General features: G+C 50.9%; 1 protein-coding gene and 2 non-coding genes across 6 annotated transcripts; 1 reads left to right on the top strand and 2 right to left on the bottom strand.

Moving 5' to 3' along the window:
• Positions 1-3004: 3004 nt before the first annotated feature.
• TRNAG-UCC (transfer RNA glycine (anticodon UCC)) lies at positions 3005-3077 on the bottom strand. The gene has a single exon. It is a non-coding gene; the product is annotated as a tRNA-Gly (tRNA).
• A 3540-nt stretch (positions 3078-6617) lies between these two features.
• On the bottom strand, positions 6618-16188 carry ARL4D (ARF like GTPase 4D). 4 transcript variants are annotated; one of them, XM_070389880.1, is made up of 2 exons: positions 16020-16188; positions 6618-7898 (listed from the first exon to the last, which is right to left on the bottom strand). In XM_070389880.1, exon 2 carries the CDS (start codon positions 7802-7804, stop codon positions 7202-7204), a length of 603 nt encoding a protein of 200 aa, XP_070245981.1. In that variant the 5' UTR covers positions 7805-7898; positions 16020-16188; the 3' UTR covers positions 6618-7201. The 4 variants fall into 4 exon arrangements, with proteins under 4 accessions (XP_070245981.1, XP_070245980.1, XP_070245982.1 ...); XM_070389879.1 differs by having other exon boundaries at positions 16025-16178; XM_070389881.1 differs by lacking the exon at positions 16020-16188 and adding an exon at positions 15506-16003.
• Positions 16189-16531: 343 nt separating this feature from the next.
• On the top strand, positions 16532-16722 carry LOC138984038 (U2 spliceosomal RNA). The gene has a single exon (XR_011461397.1). It is a non-coding gene; the product is annotated as a U2 spliceosomal RNA (small nuclear RNA).
• The last annotated feature ends 17 nt before the right edge of the window (positions 16723-16739 follow it).

Genomic DNA, 16739 nt, shown 5'->3' with positions numbered 1-16739 from the left:
CTAGAACTTGTGAGTCCCTTCCCTATCCCCTGCTCTACGCTGGGCTCCTCTGGAGTGCTGAGGCAGATAATGGGATCTAGATACAGTTTGACCATCCTGGGGTGAACTTGGGAGGAGCTGGGATAGGGGAGTGGTGAACAGACTCTAGGCAGTGTCCCAGGCCAGGTAACTAATTACTGGGAAGAGAGGAACGAAACTGTTAAACCTCAACCTCAGGTCTTGCCTCCCGAGCAGTAGGTAGGACCAAGAAAGTACTTCCAATCCCATGGTCCTCCTCTCTTACTTAATCAGAATACTTAATTCCAGTTCTATATCTGCTTCTTTTCCTCACCTCCTCCAGGAAACCCTCCCAGATAAACTCCCTAACCTTATTTGTTAGTCTCTTTCCTGAATGTTATTAGCATTTATAGACTAAAAAGATTCTTCACTGAGGTGACACCCCAACCCTCCAACCCTTGGGTGGACACCCCGAATTCCATAGATACAAGATGATCATCCACCACACTTACAAGTGTGCCTGCCACTGTCCTGGGGATAGATCGGTGGGCAAAATGGATGAAGGCTGTACAACCTGGAGATGAAGGCAGACAGTAAACAAACTTAAAAACAAAACAAGGTCATTTCAACAAAAGATAAGAGAAAGACAGAAAGATCATTAAGGAGTTCCCCATGCCCACCTCCTACTGAGGACCAGAGAAAGAAAACCAGAAAAGATAATTATGTATTTAACCCCCTCCTTTTACAGATGGGTAAACTGAGGTCAGGGGACAAGAAATGACTTGGTCAAGGTCACAGAAGTCTTGCTTCGTGGGTTACTTTCTGAGATGCTGCCTGGTCTGACTGGTGGCTCTGTTCCTCCCCCATTACACTGGGAGAGTTCCAGGGAATGAGCAAGCACTTCTGCCTTCTCTCTCCTGAGGGATAAGAGTCAGCATCTGGAATGGAAAGCAGGGCATGATCTTATAAAAACAAACACAATCAAAAGCACAAAACCTCACTTTCAGCAATCTTTAAAAGCCAGGTGTCAGCCCCACCCTACTCCACCAATCTTTTCACCAGATTTATTAGGAGGGGGATGGGAGGTGCTAAAAAGATAAACCCTCCTTCCTCTCCCCCTTCACCATCACACGACTCTATCCAGGAGGGGCAGAGACCCGGATTAGCGCAGAGACCTGAATAAACTAAATAGAGATGGAGTCCCAAACAGTTCAGGGTAGCCGAGAGATCTGATACTTCACACTTTCGCTTCCGGTTCCGGTTCTGGGATCCCATGAGTTATGGCGGCTGGTGGGGGGCCCCATAGGTTAGTGGATGGGGGCGCGGGCGGGGGTAGGTCCCGGGCCCCAGCTGCCCTCCTTCAAGCTCAAATCTGTTCACATTCCCTTCAGAGCATGCGCTCCTATCTCAGCCTCACTCCCTCCCTGGGCCAAGTCCCAGGGATTTATTTCAGGAACTGTTTCGCCCACTCTGCCTGCCGCCTGTGAGGAGCTGGGTGCTTAGGGTGTCCTCACCATCTGCCCACCTCCATCATCAGCCAGGCATTCCTGGGTGGAGCTCAATCCTCGGGCCTGCAAATCCTCTACCTTCGCTGGTGATTGTATTTCTTATCTCCCATAAAGCAAAAGCACTGTAAAGTCTATCCGCTTCCACCCCTCCCACTCCCCAACCCCCCACACCCCCCACCCTTAATCCCCCACCCCCAACCCCCATCCCTCCACCCCCCTCCCACCCGCTCACACACATACACACACCCCCCTCAGCTTAAAGAGGGCTTAAAATCTGAGGATGGAGGGCGAGGAAACTGGTTTAAATTCTCCCCCAACACACACACTGAAACACTCTCTAAAGGCACATACACATACTTGGTCACTAATCTAGAAAAAATTTGAAATAAGTGTACCCTTTGACACAGCAGTTCTACTTCTAGGAATCATCTTACAGGAAATCTCCAAGAGTACAAAGAAATATATACAAGGAAGTTCATTGCTGGGGACACACTGTGGATTTAATTTATAAATGAAGGTCCATTCATACAATGGAATCTCATGTAGTCATCAAAAAGAATGAGAAAAATCCATATGTCCTGACACTGAATTATGCCCAAGATATAACCTGTACAACAATATGCCTGAGATAATCCCATATGTGTCATATATATATATGAAAGATTTTATATAAAACCTGTTCAAAATGTTTAGCTAGCTCTGAAGTTTAGATGATGGGGTGTTCCATTTTCTAAGTTTCTTTCGTAACAAAGACCTATAACTTTGGTAATCAAGTGAGGCAGGGAAGAGCATAAAAAACATCTTTTAAAGGAAGGAGGGATGAACAAACACCCTCCTCTGTCTTAGCTTGGAGAAGGGGTTCCATGACACCCATCCCCAAACTTCCAGCCAGATCCTGCAGATGGCCTTGGAAATGGTGCGTGGCTAGATACAGACTGCCCATCCCTTATAGCCCATTGCTGGCCTGGGCCTTCGCTACTGCCCTCGCTCCCTCCCCTTCCCTGGCCTCCGTTCAGAAAAGGTCCGTGTTAGAGAACAGGCTGTCCTGTGTGCTCCTAGTTCTTCAGTGGAACTCAGTGCTTCCCAGGCCACAGTGGTGTCCATCTCCAGAAAGACCTGGCATGATGCATGGTCAATGTGAAAGGAGGGTGGGGACTTCTGGCCAGTTCTGAGGCCAGAGCTCTTCTGGGCTTTGAAGATAAAGTCCCCACTCTTCAGGAAGAGGAGTGAGGGAGCGGAAACTGGCCCCTAATCTAATCAAGGCAGGGAGGGAGGGAAAGAACTCTGAGGTCCTGGACTTGCTCCGTGTCTCCTATCTCCTGTTGTCTGCTGAGGGAATCCAAAGAGCCAGCCTGGGAGGAAGGATCTGGACACACCACTAAGTAGCTTTATCCTCTGGCAAGTCACTGCCCGCTTAAGGAATTCTTTCCTCCCTTTTTGCTACTTTTTTTCCTTTCCTTGTTTTGGTCTCGCCAAGCAGCATGCAGGGTCTTTCTTAGTTCCCTGACCAGGGATCGAACCCATGCCCTCTGCAGTGGAAGCACAGAGTCCTAACCACTGGGCCACCAGGGAAGCCCCTCTTATTTGCTACTTTTTCTTTGCCTTGAGCACACACAGCATGGAGGGGACTGGAGTGGGGAATGGGAAGGTGAGAGACCTCTGCCATCTTTGCACTCATGAGGGCTATGGGGAAGCACAGGGCACCCAGGGAAAATGCCCTCCACCTGGATTTTACCATCCAAACTGTGCGAGAAGAGGTGGCTGGGGAAGGGGGTTGCAGCCCAGAAGGGAGCCCCAATGCTGAGTCCACTGGTTTCCTTCAATTTCACATCACAGGCAGTCAGTCCCTGACCACCACTCCTGGCCCCTGGACATCCTCGGCCCTGAGGGAGCCTCTACCTCAGTACCTATTCAGGGACTCAAAGAAATTCTCCTGGACTTCCCTGGTACTCCAGTGGTTGGGATTCCGCCTGCCAAGGCAGGGGACTCAAGTTCAATCCCTAGTCGGGGAAGATTCCACATGCCTCGGGGCAACTAAGCCCATGCGCCACAATTAGTGAAGCCCACACACCCTAGAGCCCATGCTCCACAAGAGAAACCACTGCAATAAGAAGCCTGCATACTGCAACTAGAGAGCAGCCCCTGCTTGCTGCGACGAGAGGAAGCCCGAGCACGGCAAGAAAGACCCAGCACAGCCAAAAATAAATGAATAAATAATTCTCTTAAAAAATGAAGCTTAATAAAGAAGCTGAGACAAAGAGACTACAACCTACCCTCAATCCTGACCCACTCCCATCCCAAGCCAGCTGGCCCAGAGTTCGACACACAGAATCCCTGAGGTGATCACCTCCCTCCCACCTCTCTGTCCCTTTGATGGACTAAGGCAGGAGGATTATTTCAAAGTTCTGGATCCCACCCAGCCAGAATGTACTTTCTAATCAGAATACCCCAGTGCTGTCCTCTCCCTACAACCTGTTCAGAGCCACTGGCTTCTCCATTTCACTGTCACTTGCCGCCAGTATCCTCTTCCTCCACCCCCCAGGTGGTCAGGGCACAGGGCTGTGGGGAAGAGCTAGGACATTCACAGGTCTCCTGTGGACCATGACCCCTCCCCAGGGCTGGAGCGTGGTGGGGCGGTGGGGGGAGGAGAGGAGCAGAAGACAATCGAATAAGATGGGGAGGAAGGACGGTTGGCAGGGCCGTAGAGCTGGCACCACAGAGGCCTCTCTGCTAGGGATGGGGGAGCACCTCCAAGTTATGTTGCATGCTGCTAAGTCATTCAGTCGTGTCCGATTCTTTGCAACCCCGTAGACTGTAGCCTCGGAGAAGGCAATGGCACCCCACTCCAGTACTCTTGCCTGGAAAATCCCATGGACGGAGGAGCCTGGTAGGCTGCAGTCCATGGGGTCACTGAGGGTCAGACATGACTGAGCGACTTCACTTTCACTTTTTACTTTAATGCATTGGAGAAGGAAATGGCAACCCACTCCAGTGTTCTTGCCTGGAGAATCCCAGGGACTGGGGAGCCTGGTGGGCTGCCGTCTATGGGGTCGCACAGAGTTGGACACGACTGAAGTGACTTAGCAGCAGCAGACTGTAGCCTGCCAGGCTGCTCTGTCCCTGGGATTCTCCAGGCAGGAATACTGGAGTGGGTTGCCATTTCCTCCTCCAGGACATCTTCCCGACCCCGGGACAGAACCCTTGTCTCTTATGTCTCCTGCATTGGCAGGCAGGTTTTTTAACATAGTCCCCCAAATCCAGAGACCTCAGTCCCCCAGGCAACCAAAAATGGAGAGAACAGGTCCTTGGAGATTTTAAGACAGAAGAGAGAATTGGGGTGGAATGGGGAAGATCTCCCAGCAAGAGCTTAGGGTCCTTCCAGCCAGGGCCTCCCCAACCTGCTCTTGGGCTGCAGGAGAGGACTTTGCCCTGAGGCCTGGGACAGATGAATCACAGGTATGTGTGGACGGGGGCCAGGTAGCACGTGTCCCCAGCAGAACCAGTCCAGCAGCTCTGCCCAGCAGGCCCCAGTGCTGACGCAGACTTGGGCACCCTTCTGGATGGATGCACACCCAACCCCATCCTGCCAGGCACCTTGAGGGCTAGGGGAGGGACTGTGCACAAGTGTAGCAAATCTGAACCGGCCCCAACTCAGCGAAATTCCGCTTCTGCCAACTGGCTAGGAAGAAAGGAGTTCCTTAGGAAAGCTCCCCCAGGATGGGGTTGCCAGCACCTCCCCTCCGTCCCCAGGTCCTTTCATCTGATTCTGGAGCCAGGACTCTGAACTGGCTCTTGGGAGCCCTTGTTTGCACAAAGGGTGGGAGCAGGACTAGGGGATTGGAAAGAATTGATGGTGTTTGATTTTTACTTACGACTCCCACTCAGATTAGGAGGATCTAATTGTCCTCAGACACAGCTGGCCCTCCTGCTGAGAATGGGTTGGCCCTAAGAGTCTGAGCAGGCGCTCATGACATCAGCATTTTATTCTTTCCATCATTGCTAACATTGGTGGCCTACATGGATATCCAGCAGTCCTCACTCCCACCTGGCTCAAACAGCTACTAGACTTCCCCTCTCGTGGGAATAGCTACCATTCCCAGAGCTGGACAACTCAGGGCTTAGTCACAGGTGCCAGGCTGGCTCAATCCAGCCCAGGCCTCCCCAGCATCAGTCACTGCCATTGCTGCCAGTGAGCTGCAGTCAGCAGGATCGGGCACATGGAGCTGGCTTCAGGCCAGGAGGAAATTACTTTCCATTCTCACCACATCCCCCAAGGTGTGTGCTGGGTTGGGGGAGGAAATCAGACTAACCACTTGAGTGCTGGGGGTGGGACAGAAGGCCCTTTGAGGATTTACCTATACAGACCTAAGAGGTGGCCCCAAGGGCAAGAACGTAGGAGCAGCTCGCACCTGCAAAACTTGAAGTTAAATCCGCAAGGGGACTTCCTTGATGGTCCAGTGGTAAAGAACCCCCCTGCCAATGCAGGGGACACAGGTTCAATAGCTGGTCTGGGAAGATTCCACATGCCTTGGGGCAACTAAGCCCATGCACCACAACTACTGAGCCCACGCACCCTAGAGCCTATGCTCCACAACAAGAGAAGCAGCAATGAGAAGCCTGTGCACGTCAATGAAGAGTAGCCCCCACTCACTGTAACTAGAGAAAGCCCGCACACAGCAACAAAAACCCGGCACAGCCAAAAATGATAATTTTTTTTTTAATGCCTGCAAGGACCAGTTAGTGTCAAGAATAAGTAAGAGCAAGAGGATGAGGGAAGAAAGGGAGAAAGAAGGGACCCCAAAAAACCCGGCAGAGATCAAGCAATGTGATATGTGTGTGTGTGTCTGTGTGTGTTGTATCTGACTCTTTGCAACCCCATGGACTGTGGCACACCAGGCTCTTCTATCCATAGATCAGGCGATAACATGGAGTTACTTCAACTCTAATCCCCACCAGCTGCCCCATGAACACACAATCTAATTTTTTAGAAAAAGGCTTGCTTTGCAAATTCAGCTTCAAGATAAGTCCCTCCTCCCCACCCCTGCCTGCCCATCTGGAAATCTTGGGACTATCCCTGAGCCAAGGTAAAGAAAGGAAAATGCCAAACCAAGGTTAGAGCTACAACATCATCAGTCTTTAATAACTTATAGGCAAATGCTAAAAAATAGTTAATAATTATACAGAGGACATACATGGCTTATAAAAACGGTCATTAAGTCTACAAAGGGGGGATGGAGGGATTCTTGGCACTTTCATACAAACACAAAAATATAGACAGTTATGACTGGCACCCCTAGAAAAGCATCACTCAGTTGGGGTGGGGGGAGCCAAGAGCTAGTTCTCATTATTCCAAATGCATCCTCCAAGTAACTTTCCTTTGCCCCCAAACACGTCTAATCAAAAAGCCAGAGAAGAAAAACAGCAAACAGGGTCGAGGTAGAGTCAGTTTACATTTAAGCCTCCACAGTCCTGCAGCCTCCACTTCCCCAGAAGTGAGGATGAGGGAGAGATGTGAGAACACATTCCATCTCCCGTCACCCGCCCCCATGCTGCCCCCAAACAGGACCCCTGTTGTGCTTCTTGGTCCTCCATTGAGGTGGACAGGTCCTGCACCCTGGGGCTGAATGAGGGGCCACAGGCTCCGCCTGGCTGTCCAAGTGTGCAGACCCCTACTGGTGAGGAGGAGCAGCCTCAGGTCACCGTCGCTTCTTGCCTGCCCGGGCAGCCTTCTTTCTCTTGAGGATCATCTCATACAGGCGCTCCAGGCCTGGCTGCAGGCCCAGCCCATCCACAGCACTGCAGCCCTGCACGTGGGTGAGTGTGGCAGTAGCCAGCTCCCGGACCGCCAGCCTCTTCTCCACCTCGGCGGCGCTCAGTGCCCCGGGCTGATCTTGCTTGTTGGCCAGGACCAGCACAGGCACACCCTGGTTGTCCGAGGCTCGGCTGATTCGGTGGAGCTCCACCTTGGCCTCCTCCAGCCGCTCAGCCTCAGCAGCATCCACCACAAACACCAGGCCATCTGTCCGGCGTGTGTAGGATCGCCACAGTGGTCGAAGCTTTTCCTGCCCCCCGACGTCCCACACTTGGAAGGTGATGCCACGGGACCCCCCCAGGGGCACCCGGATCTTCTCTGTGTTGAAGCCTTTGGTGGGGATGCTCTGGACAAACTCTTTGAACTTAAGGCGGTAAAGAAGGGAGGTCTTTCCAGCTGAGTCCAGCCCAATGACCACAACATGCAGGGCCTGGAAGTGGGGCAAGAAGGAGGTGGTGGGCGCCATCTCAGTCAAGTGGTTCCCCATGTTGAACTCTAGCTAAGATGCAGGTCTTGGGGCTCACAGAAGAGGCAGGAGGAGACCTTGAAATTGCACGCTTTGGGGATCACAGCTGGGTTATCTGAACAGGGAAAGGTCATGGGAGAAAAGAGGAGGATCGATGTTTAATAACAAACATGAAATTTGCAACTTCTTGATCACGTCCTAAATCAGCAGCCCACTTTTTAAAAATTTGTTTTCGGCTTTTTTTTTTTTTTTTTTAAGCAGCTGCAGGTATAACAGAGGCTCTCCCCCGTCCCTTGGGGGCCATGACAGGGGCGATGAGACCCAGAGAAACCCCTAGGACACTGAGGTTGGAGAGAGAGGCCTGGATAGGGGGACAGTCAGCTTCCGCGCTTGTGGTGTGGCAGCAGGCACCGCGACCCCAGCTCCCCAGGAGAGATTCCTCGGGGAACCTGCATCTGGGGGGCAGTGGCCCGAAATTAAGAATCAGGGTGCGGGTGCTGAAATCGGAGAGAAAGGCCCACTCCCACTCGCCTTCCACAACCCCACGGTTGACACGCCCCTCCTTACACAGACCCCTTCCCCACTGCCCCGCGACCCTCCGCTGCCCGCCTTCCTCCGATCGCCGACTTCAGCTCCCCGGTTCCCGTACCCAGACCGCCTCGGCTTGGCCTGAGCAGCGCCTTTACCTCCCGTCAGCCGCGCTCTCCCCGCTCCCCTCCGGGCCAGCCCCGCTAGTATCCACGCCGGTCTCCAGCGCGCGGGCACTGCGGAGCTGACAGGGGCACTCGGCCTTAAAACCCGCGTGTGACGTCACGTGGCATGGGCCAATCAGCGGCCCTGCGGCAGCGAGGTGGGGCGGAGCGTGGAGATACGCGGATTGCAACCGGGTCCCCACTGTGATGCAACTGTGATCAATTGGTGACCGTTTTATTTGATGTTTTCTACCATTGCCTGTATTTGGAATTAAACTCGGGATTAACCTGGGATGGAAGGTGGAAGGGGCGTGGCAGCGTTTGGCTAGGGAGGAGAGGTGAAGAGCATAATATTCTCAATACCCCCACATGCCCCTCACACAGGCAGAGATATTCAGTCCACGTGTACGCTTCCTCTGCCAGGGTTTACTCGAGAGATGTTGACAAGTCTTCCTCCTATATCTTTTCTAATTTAATGTTCTAACCTGTGTGAACCTGGAATCCCATAAACCGCCTAAACCTATTACCCCTGCTGCTGCTGCTAAGTCACTTCAGTCTTGTCCGACTCTGTGTGACCCCATAGACGGCAGCCCACCAGGCTCCCCAGTCCCTGAGATTCTCCAGGCAAGAACACTGGAGTGGGTTGCCATTTCCTTCTCCAATGCATTAAAGTGAAAAGTGAAAGTGAAGTCGCTCAATCGTGTCTGACCCTCAGCGACCCCATGGACTGCAGCCTACCAGACTCCTCCGTCCATGGAATTTTCCAGGCAGGAGTACTGGAGTGGGGTGCCATTGCCTTCTCCGACCTATTACCCCTACTGATCTCCATGACAGCCCAGGAGGTAGGGACTGGTGTGGTCTCACTACACAGGTGAAGAAAGCTCTGAAGGGCTCAATGACTTGTTTAATGTCGTGTGTGCTCAGTCAAGTCCAACTCTTTGCCACCCCATGGACTGTGGCCCTCCAGGCTTCTCTGTCTATGGAATTTTCCAGACAAGAATACTGGAGTGGGTTGCCATTTCCTTCTCCAGGAGATCTTCTCAACCCAGGGATGGAACCCTTGTCTCTTGAGTCTTCTGCATTGGCAAGCAGATTCTTTACCACTGGGCCACCTAAAAAGTCCCTGTCTAACATCACACATAGCTAGTAAATGGCTGAGCAAGGACATGTCTGAATCCAATGCCTCAGTCCCTCACCACTTACCTATTCAGTCTCTTTAGTCAGGAGATTATTAGCAGAATTCCCCCAGTTTCTGGTCAGAGTGCCTGCCATAGCAGACCCTACCTTGTTCAAATTGATAAAGGCAAAATTCTTCACTTCCCAGGGTGTTTGCTGACGTCATTCATACTGTTTGCGCCGCACGAGCCAAAGAAACTACGAAGACATAGCGGATGTGCAGACCACAAATGCCTGGGTTCAGAGGGCTTATACTCTAGTGAGAGAGACAAGACTGGTCACTGACAGGGAGCACTGGGACTTTGTAAATCATGAGATAAGCATGCGTAGGACTTCAGAGGAGGGAAAGTGTCAACTAGAAGCTCCTGGAAAGGTTTCCAGAAATTAATGAGTTCTGTGTAGGACTGGTTGGGAGGTGGACAGCACTGCGTGGCATCTCCCCAGTCACTACAGCCTGATTTAGTCTGGGCAGCACTGAAGAGGAGATGTCACAAAGGGGCAGTGTGACCAAAGGCTAACTGATTACCTGCAGGGAGAAAGGTAAAACTGAACGTGGAGAAGGGGATCAAAGGAGAAGCAAATTTTAACTATGCTATTCCATTTTTACAAGGAAGCCAGATTCCTGCATTTATTATGCATCACAATATTAACTTTTTAGAAAACTGTCTGTAAGGGTGATTAGAAAAGAGGAGGATGGGGACTTCCCTGGTGGTCCAGTGGCTAAGACTCTGCCCTCCCAATACAGGGTGCCCCGGTTTGATCCCTGGTCAAGGAACTAGATCCCACATCTTGCGACTTAGAGTTTGTATGCCACAACTAAAAGCTGATGAAGCAAAATACATAAATATCAAAAAAAGAAGAAGAAAGAAAAAGAACAGGAGAGGGAAGCCATTGCCAGACAGGAGGGCTTAGCCCGTCCTACCCACTAGCTCCCATCTGTTTAGCACCAGCCTGCCTTGCCACCTCCTCTTCCCCTTCCTGCTACAAACCAGCCACCTGGTTTTCCTTAACGATGCAGGGAGCTTCCCCAAATCCCTTAAGAGATCAAGACCTTAAGTAATTAGCTTTTATACCCCCCATGTTGGGGGCTTGCAGGATGCAGCAGGAGCTAAGGAATAGGAAAGGAACTGAGCAGAGGGGAAGACAGCACAGACCAGGAGGTTGGGAACAACTGGCCTATTTAAGTAGCCACTGTATGCTAAGCTGTGGTAAAGGAACTTTGCACACTTTTCCTTTTATTCTTTTCTTTCTTTAAATTTTTTTTTTTAGTTTTGGCCTCGAAGCTTGCAAGAACTTAATTCTATGACCAGTGAGGGCTAGAACCCTCACTCTCAGCCGTGAAAGTGCAGAATCCTAACCACTGGACAACCAGGGAATCCCCAATATTCCTTCTTAAATATACAACTCATACCATGTCGTAAGTAGAGTTACTCTAAAAAGAGAACAGCAAACCACAGAAAGGTGAAGTAACTTGTTCAGTGTCGCTCAGCTAAAAACTGGCCAAACTTGGCTTGGATAAAATGGCTGTGAAACCAAAAATACAAAGAGAAACAGAGAATGCATGGAAACTGAAAACAGACACATTGTTTTGTGTTTCTTCCACAACCTTTGAAACTTCTTTGACATTTCTCCTACATCTCCTGGGCCTCACACACAAGAGGGAAATTATAACTTGATTATCTGATAAGGGAGTTGAAACTGGAAATCTCACCCCACCCTTCATCCTTTGCCTTTGCCCAGAAAGGTGTTGATGAACAAATGGGAAGGAGGAGGTGGGGCAAGGTGGGGGTGAAAGAAAGGGCTCAGTCCTGGGCTCAGACTGGGCTCAGCACCAGTCTGTGGGCCTATACCAGTCCAGTCTCCTTTAAAATGGCAACTCCAGTTCCCATTTCCACAACCAGCCTGGGGCCCAGGGAGCCTTCCTCCATTAGTCACCATTTTTTATACCGGCAGCCTCATTTCTACAGCCCTTTCTCTCCACAAGATCACAGCCCAGGTCCTAGTACATTGGAGGATTCACAATGCTCAAGAACATTCTTACTTTGAGCATTCATGGATGGAGTACCTGTCAGTCTGAAGGCCTCAGTGAAATGGATAAGGACATGCTCTCATAGAGTGGACATTACGATGAGGAGTAGGGAGAGACAGATAATGACTAAAGAGGCTCATTTCAGATAGTGACATAAGCCATCAAGGAAAATAAAACAGGGAAATGTGCTGGAGAGTGACTGGGGGGAGAGCTACTTTACATGGAGGAGGAGGTGCTCATGAAGGCCTCTCCAATGGTGACATCAGAGGCAAGATTGAATGGACAAGGGGCAAGGAAGCATTCCAGACAGAAGGACAGACTAGCTGGGACCTACCTGCTTCCTCCCATTGGCTCCCTGACCTGGTTAGATTCCAGCTGCTGAGTGGAGGGTCTTCCTCAGAGCTGTCTCCCCACCAGACCAAGCACTGAGCCCAGAAGCTGGTTCTTCTCAGCCGCAGCTCCGCAGTGCCCAGCACTGTGCCTGCCACACAGCAGGCAATCAGGAAATCCTCCATAATTCATGGCTATATGATAGATGAACTACATATACTCAAGGGGTGCCCTGAGTGTGGGAACTAAGCACCCAGCCTTAGCCGGGAGTTTCCGGGTCTGGGGTCCCTGACACCTTGGGGGTTGGGAGGGACACCTAAAAACCCTGTACTTCCAGGCAAGGTCTGGGTAATACTGAACCCTCAGGCCTTGGGGAAGAGGGATTTCTTAAAGGAGAAAAACAGGCCATGCAAGGGATGACACTGGATAGGCCCCCCCTCAAGGCCTGGTGGTCTGAACCCTGAGCTGAGAGTCATCATGACTCCTGTCCTGACAAGTAGGCTGACTTAGAAAACCACTTTCCGCTAGGAGGCTTGATTTCCTCAGCATGTAAAGAGGGGCTTAGAGATTCCAGGTCCCTTTCCGCAGGACGGCTCAGGCTTTGGAGTAGGGGAGGGTACAGGATGGGTGAGGCTCACCTAGGAAGCAGCTGAGGACATCCTTGTCTCCACTGCATCCCAACCGAGGACCTGCTGAGTGCACAAGTGAAGGGAGGAGAGGAGTCGGCAGGAGGAGGGATGGGAGGGGAGATGAGGTCCAAGAGCAGCTTCCGCCAGGGAATCACAAAGACACGTATTTCAAATCCCAGCTTTTCTTCCTCAAGAATAAAACAAAGCGGGAATTCCTTGCGTGTCCATTGGTTACAACTGTGTTTTCCACTGCACAGAGCACGGTTATATCCCTGGCTGGAGAAAAGAGATTCCATGGCCAAAAAAAACAAGAATAAAATGGGGAAAACACAACCTACTACTTAGAATGAGTGTGAAAAGAAAAAAGAAAAACTGAGAGGAAGGGGGTCATTGAAGACCCTTTTCTCCTACCAGGGGCCCATTCAGAGGCAGCTCATCCAAAACTAAGTCCCAGAGCCCAGGCCAGGGCAGAAAAGGAGCAGATGCTGCCCCCTGGTGGATGAGTCTGTCACTGCCTAAACCTGAAGCAAAGTGGGTAGAGTGAAGTTGGACAGGTTCCTTTCCTTCCTTCTGGGGTCTGTTTATTTCTTTTTCTGGCCATGCCACCCAGCTCGTGGGATCTTAGATCTGCTACCAGGTATTGAACCCTTGCCCTTGGCAGTGAAAGCTTGGAGTCTTAACCACTAAACTAACCACAAGGGAATTTCCCTGGAGTCTTCCTTTCAGACAGTACCTTCACTACAGCTTGAATGTACAGAGAGAATGGAAAAGCCACCCTTTTCAAGTTGTTTTTGTGGAGGTAAGATCAGATGTAAATGAACATTTTCTGAGCAGGAAATCTGATTTCAGTGACATTTCTTATGCTTTTCCTGAGGGCCTAAGAGCTGGTGCCGGGAAGGCAGAGGCGGGAGGACGTAGGAGGGCGGAGAAGGTTGTGAAGAGACAGTTGCAGCAGGTTGTGGTGTCTTAGGAGACAGATCCACTCGGGGACAGATTCCAGCATCCATCTACACCACTCGGGGACAGATTCCAGCATCCATCTGCACAGGAGACTGGCACTTGGGGAGACCTTGGCATCAAGAGGGGCCTTGGGTGATCAGGAAGGAACAGCAGCCAGAGCCCCAAGAGGGTGACAGTGCCATGGGAGCAACCGCCAACAGCTGTGAGGGGGGAAGAACAAGCTCACCAGAGAGAGACAGAGGTGAGTTGACGAGAGAGAGCCAGGCTCACACTGTGCAGGGAACTCGCTGTTGGCCAGTTATCCGAGCTGAGGGACTCTTTAGAGCTTTAACAAAGGGGCTAATCCCCAGAGACCTTATATGTTTGATTCAGCTGCCCACTCCAGTATTTTTGCCTGGAAAATCCCATGGATCACGGAGCCTGGTAGGCTACCATCCATGGGGTTGCAAAGAGTCGGACATGATTGAGCAACTTCACTTTCACTTTAAAAAAATGTATTTACTTATCTGGCTGTATCTGATCACTCAGACTTAGTTGCCTCGAAGTATGGGGGAATCTTAGCTCCACACCAGGGGTCGAACTTATGTCCCCTACATTGGGAGGCAGATACTTAATCACTGGACCACCAGGAAGTCCCTGATTCAGCGTCTTGATTTCATAGACTTCTGTCAAATCACTCATGTTGTTTGGCCCACACGAATGGGTGCATGCTCAAATTTGGGAGTTTGTCAGAATCATCTGGAGGACTTGATATACACAGAGCTGGAGCCTCCTTCCAGAATTTCCGACTCAGAAATTTGAAGAATTTGTCAGACCCAAGCTAAGCATATTATACATTGTCTCATTGGACCCTCATCCGGTCATTCAACACATATTCATCAAAAATCAAGTACATTTGGAGCACTACCATAGGTACTGAGATTAGACCAGCAAACAAAAGGTTTCCCATCAAGATGAAAGACAATACAGCACTAATGGCTGTATAATTGTGACTACACCTACATTCTATGTGTCCGCGTCCATATCTACATGTATATCTATTCCATGTGAGCATCAGGGTGTCAAAGCCACTTGGCAGCCAGCAAAAATACAAGACCAGGGAGAGGGGGATGTGAAACAGTAGGCTCAGGGTGAGTAGGTGTAGATAGTATGCAAGACTTCAAACGGAATCATTTCTATTTTACAGGCAAGAAATGACTTTTCCTAGGGTGTTCTCATTGAGACTTTTCCATGTGCTTGCATTTCCACGGATAGATTCACAAGTATGCTCGTCAAAGAGGCATTCTTATCACCCACAGTTAAAATATCAGGACCCCTGGTTTAAAAAACCTGAGGCCCCAGTGGTTAGCAGGATGCTTGAATGCAAATCCTTACTTCTTTTCACATTAGTCAAGATGCTTAGCCTCTCAGCACTTCCGTCTATAACAGTGCTTTCAAGAAATAAGTGAGTCACACACATAACTTTTTTTTTTACTTTGGCCACTTTGTGGCCTTTAGGATCCCAGTTCTCCAACCAAGGATGGAACCCGGACTCCTCCATGAAAGCGCTGAGGCCTAACCACTGGACCACCAGGCAGTTCCCTCCTGCAGGTAAATTTAAATACTCTTACGCATATACAAATAAATAAATAAAGAGAAGTAAGGGAAATTAAGTTTAATATGTTCTTTAACTCAAGATATCTCAGAAATTCTCTGGTGGTCAGTGGTTAGTGCTCCATGCTTTCAAAGACAAGGCAAGGGTTCCATCTCTCAGAGTTCTTGTAAATCCTGAGGCACACCTCCCTGCCCCCCGCCCCCCACAAAACAGATATCTAAAATATCATTTCAATATCAACATTACAGAGATATTTTACAATTTTTAATACTAAGTCTTTGAAATCCCATGTGTGTTTTCCACTTTCAGTACCTCTGAATTGGGCGGAACCACCTGCCCAGCGATCCCTGGCTGCATGTGGCTAGTGGCTGTGACAGTTCAGATCAACATAATGTTTCCTGTTGTTTAGTAGCTAAGTAGCGTCCGACTCCTTGGGACCCTGTGACCTGCCAGGATCCTCTTTGTCCATGGGATTTCCTAGGCAAGAATTCTGTCACGGGTTTCCATTTCCTCCTCTAGGGGATCTTTCCGACCCAGAAATCGAACCCATGATTCCTGTCTTGCAGGTGGATTCTTGACAATCTGAGCCATCAGCGAGGCCCACAGCTGAGGAGGAAGGGCACGGAAACGAGGGCCTAGGCGGAGGGAGCTTTCGGTAGGAATCCGAGGATCGGTTTGGTTCGTAGAAGCACCGAAGGGCAAGGGCGCTGCAGTTGGAGTGAACCCCTCCCGCGGCCCGGCCCCGCCTTCCGCATCCACACGCCCCCTCCCTTCCCCACTGTGGGCCATCCGCCTTCCGCCTGGCAGGGAAGCCCCCTCCACACACCCGACCTTACGGAGCCCCTCTCTCCGCAGGCGGAGGCCTCTGTACCACACTGCAGTCCAGGCGTTTCTAGCGAGTGAGTCTTGCGACCTTGTCTTCAGGAAAACTCTCGGCCAACAGCTCGTCGCACGGGTCCCTCTCGACGGCCACCCCGCACCCTCTCCGGTCGGGTCTCTCCTCTCCACTAGCACCAAGGAGGAGCTCCCCTGCCGCCGCCCCGAGGCCGTCCCCAGGGCGCTGCGGTCCCGCCGGAGCCACGCCTTCTTGGCGACAAAGGGCGGGGCATGCAGATTCGAGACGGCGCTTCCGCCCGAGAACCACAAAGCCGCGGCAGATGCGGGATTTCTCTTTTACAATGTGGAGAATCCAATTTCTGCCCGAGAGTCTGGTGTAGTGCCGCCATAGCACTGTCAACGAGGCAAAGGAAGGGAGACCTGGAGTGAGCGGGGACCCGGTCACACTGAGTGCAACGTGCACGACAGCAGGACGGTGACGGCGACGGGCGGTGACACGCTATCGCTTCTCGGCCTTTTGGCTAAGATCAAGTGTAGTATCTGTTCTTATCAGTTTAATATCTGATACGTCCTCTATCCGAGGACAATATATTAAATGGATTTTTGGAGCAGGGAGTTGGAATAGGAGCTTGCTCCGTCCACTCCACGCATCGACCTGGTATTGCAGTACCTCCAGGAACGGTGCACCCCCTTGAGGACAACTGTGGTA

This window comes from Bos mutus, chromosome 19 (assembly GCF_027580195.1).
Source record: "Bos mutus isolate GX-2022 chromosome 19, NWIPB_WYAK_1.1, whole genome shotgun sequence".
In the NCBI taxonomy this organism is placed as follows: domain Eukaryota; kingdom Metazoa; phylum Chordata; class Mammalia; order Artiodactyla; family Bovidae; genus Bos; species Bos mutus.
The sequence above is the reverse complement of the archived record's forward strand: the minus strand, read 5'-3'. Positions and strand labels throughout refer to the sequence as shown.

What these genes read in the sequence shown, in the direction of transcription:
- ARL4D (XM_070389880.1), bottom strand. Translation starts at nt 7,804, where the DNA reads ATGGGGAACCACTTGACTGAGATGGCGCCCACCACCTCCTTCTTGCCC.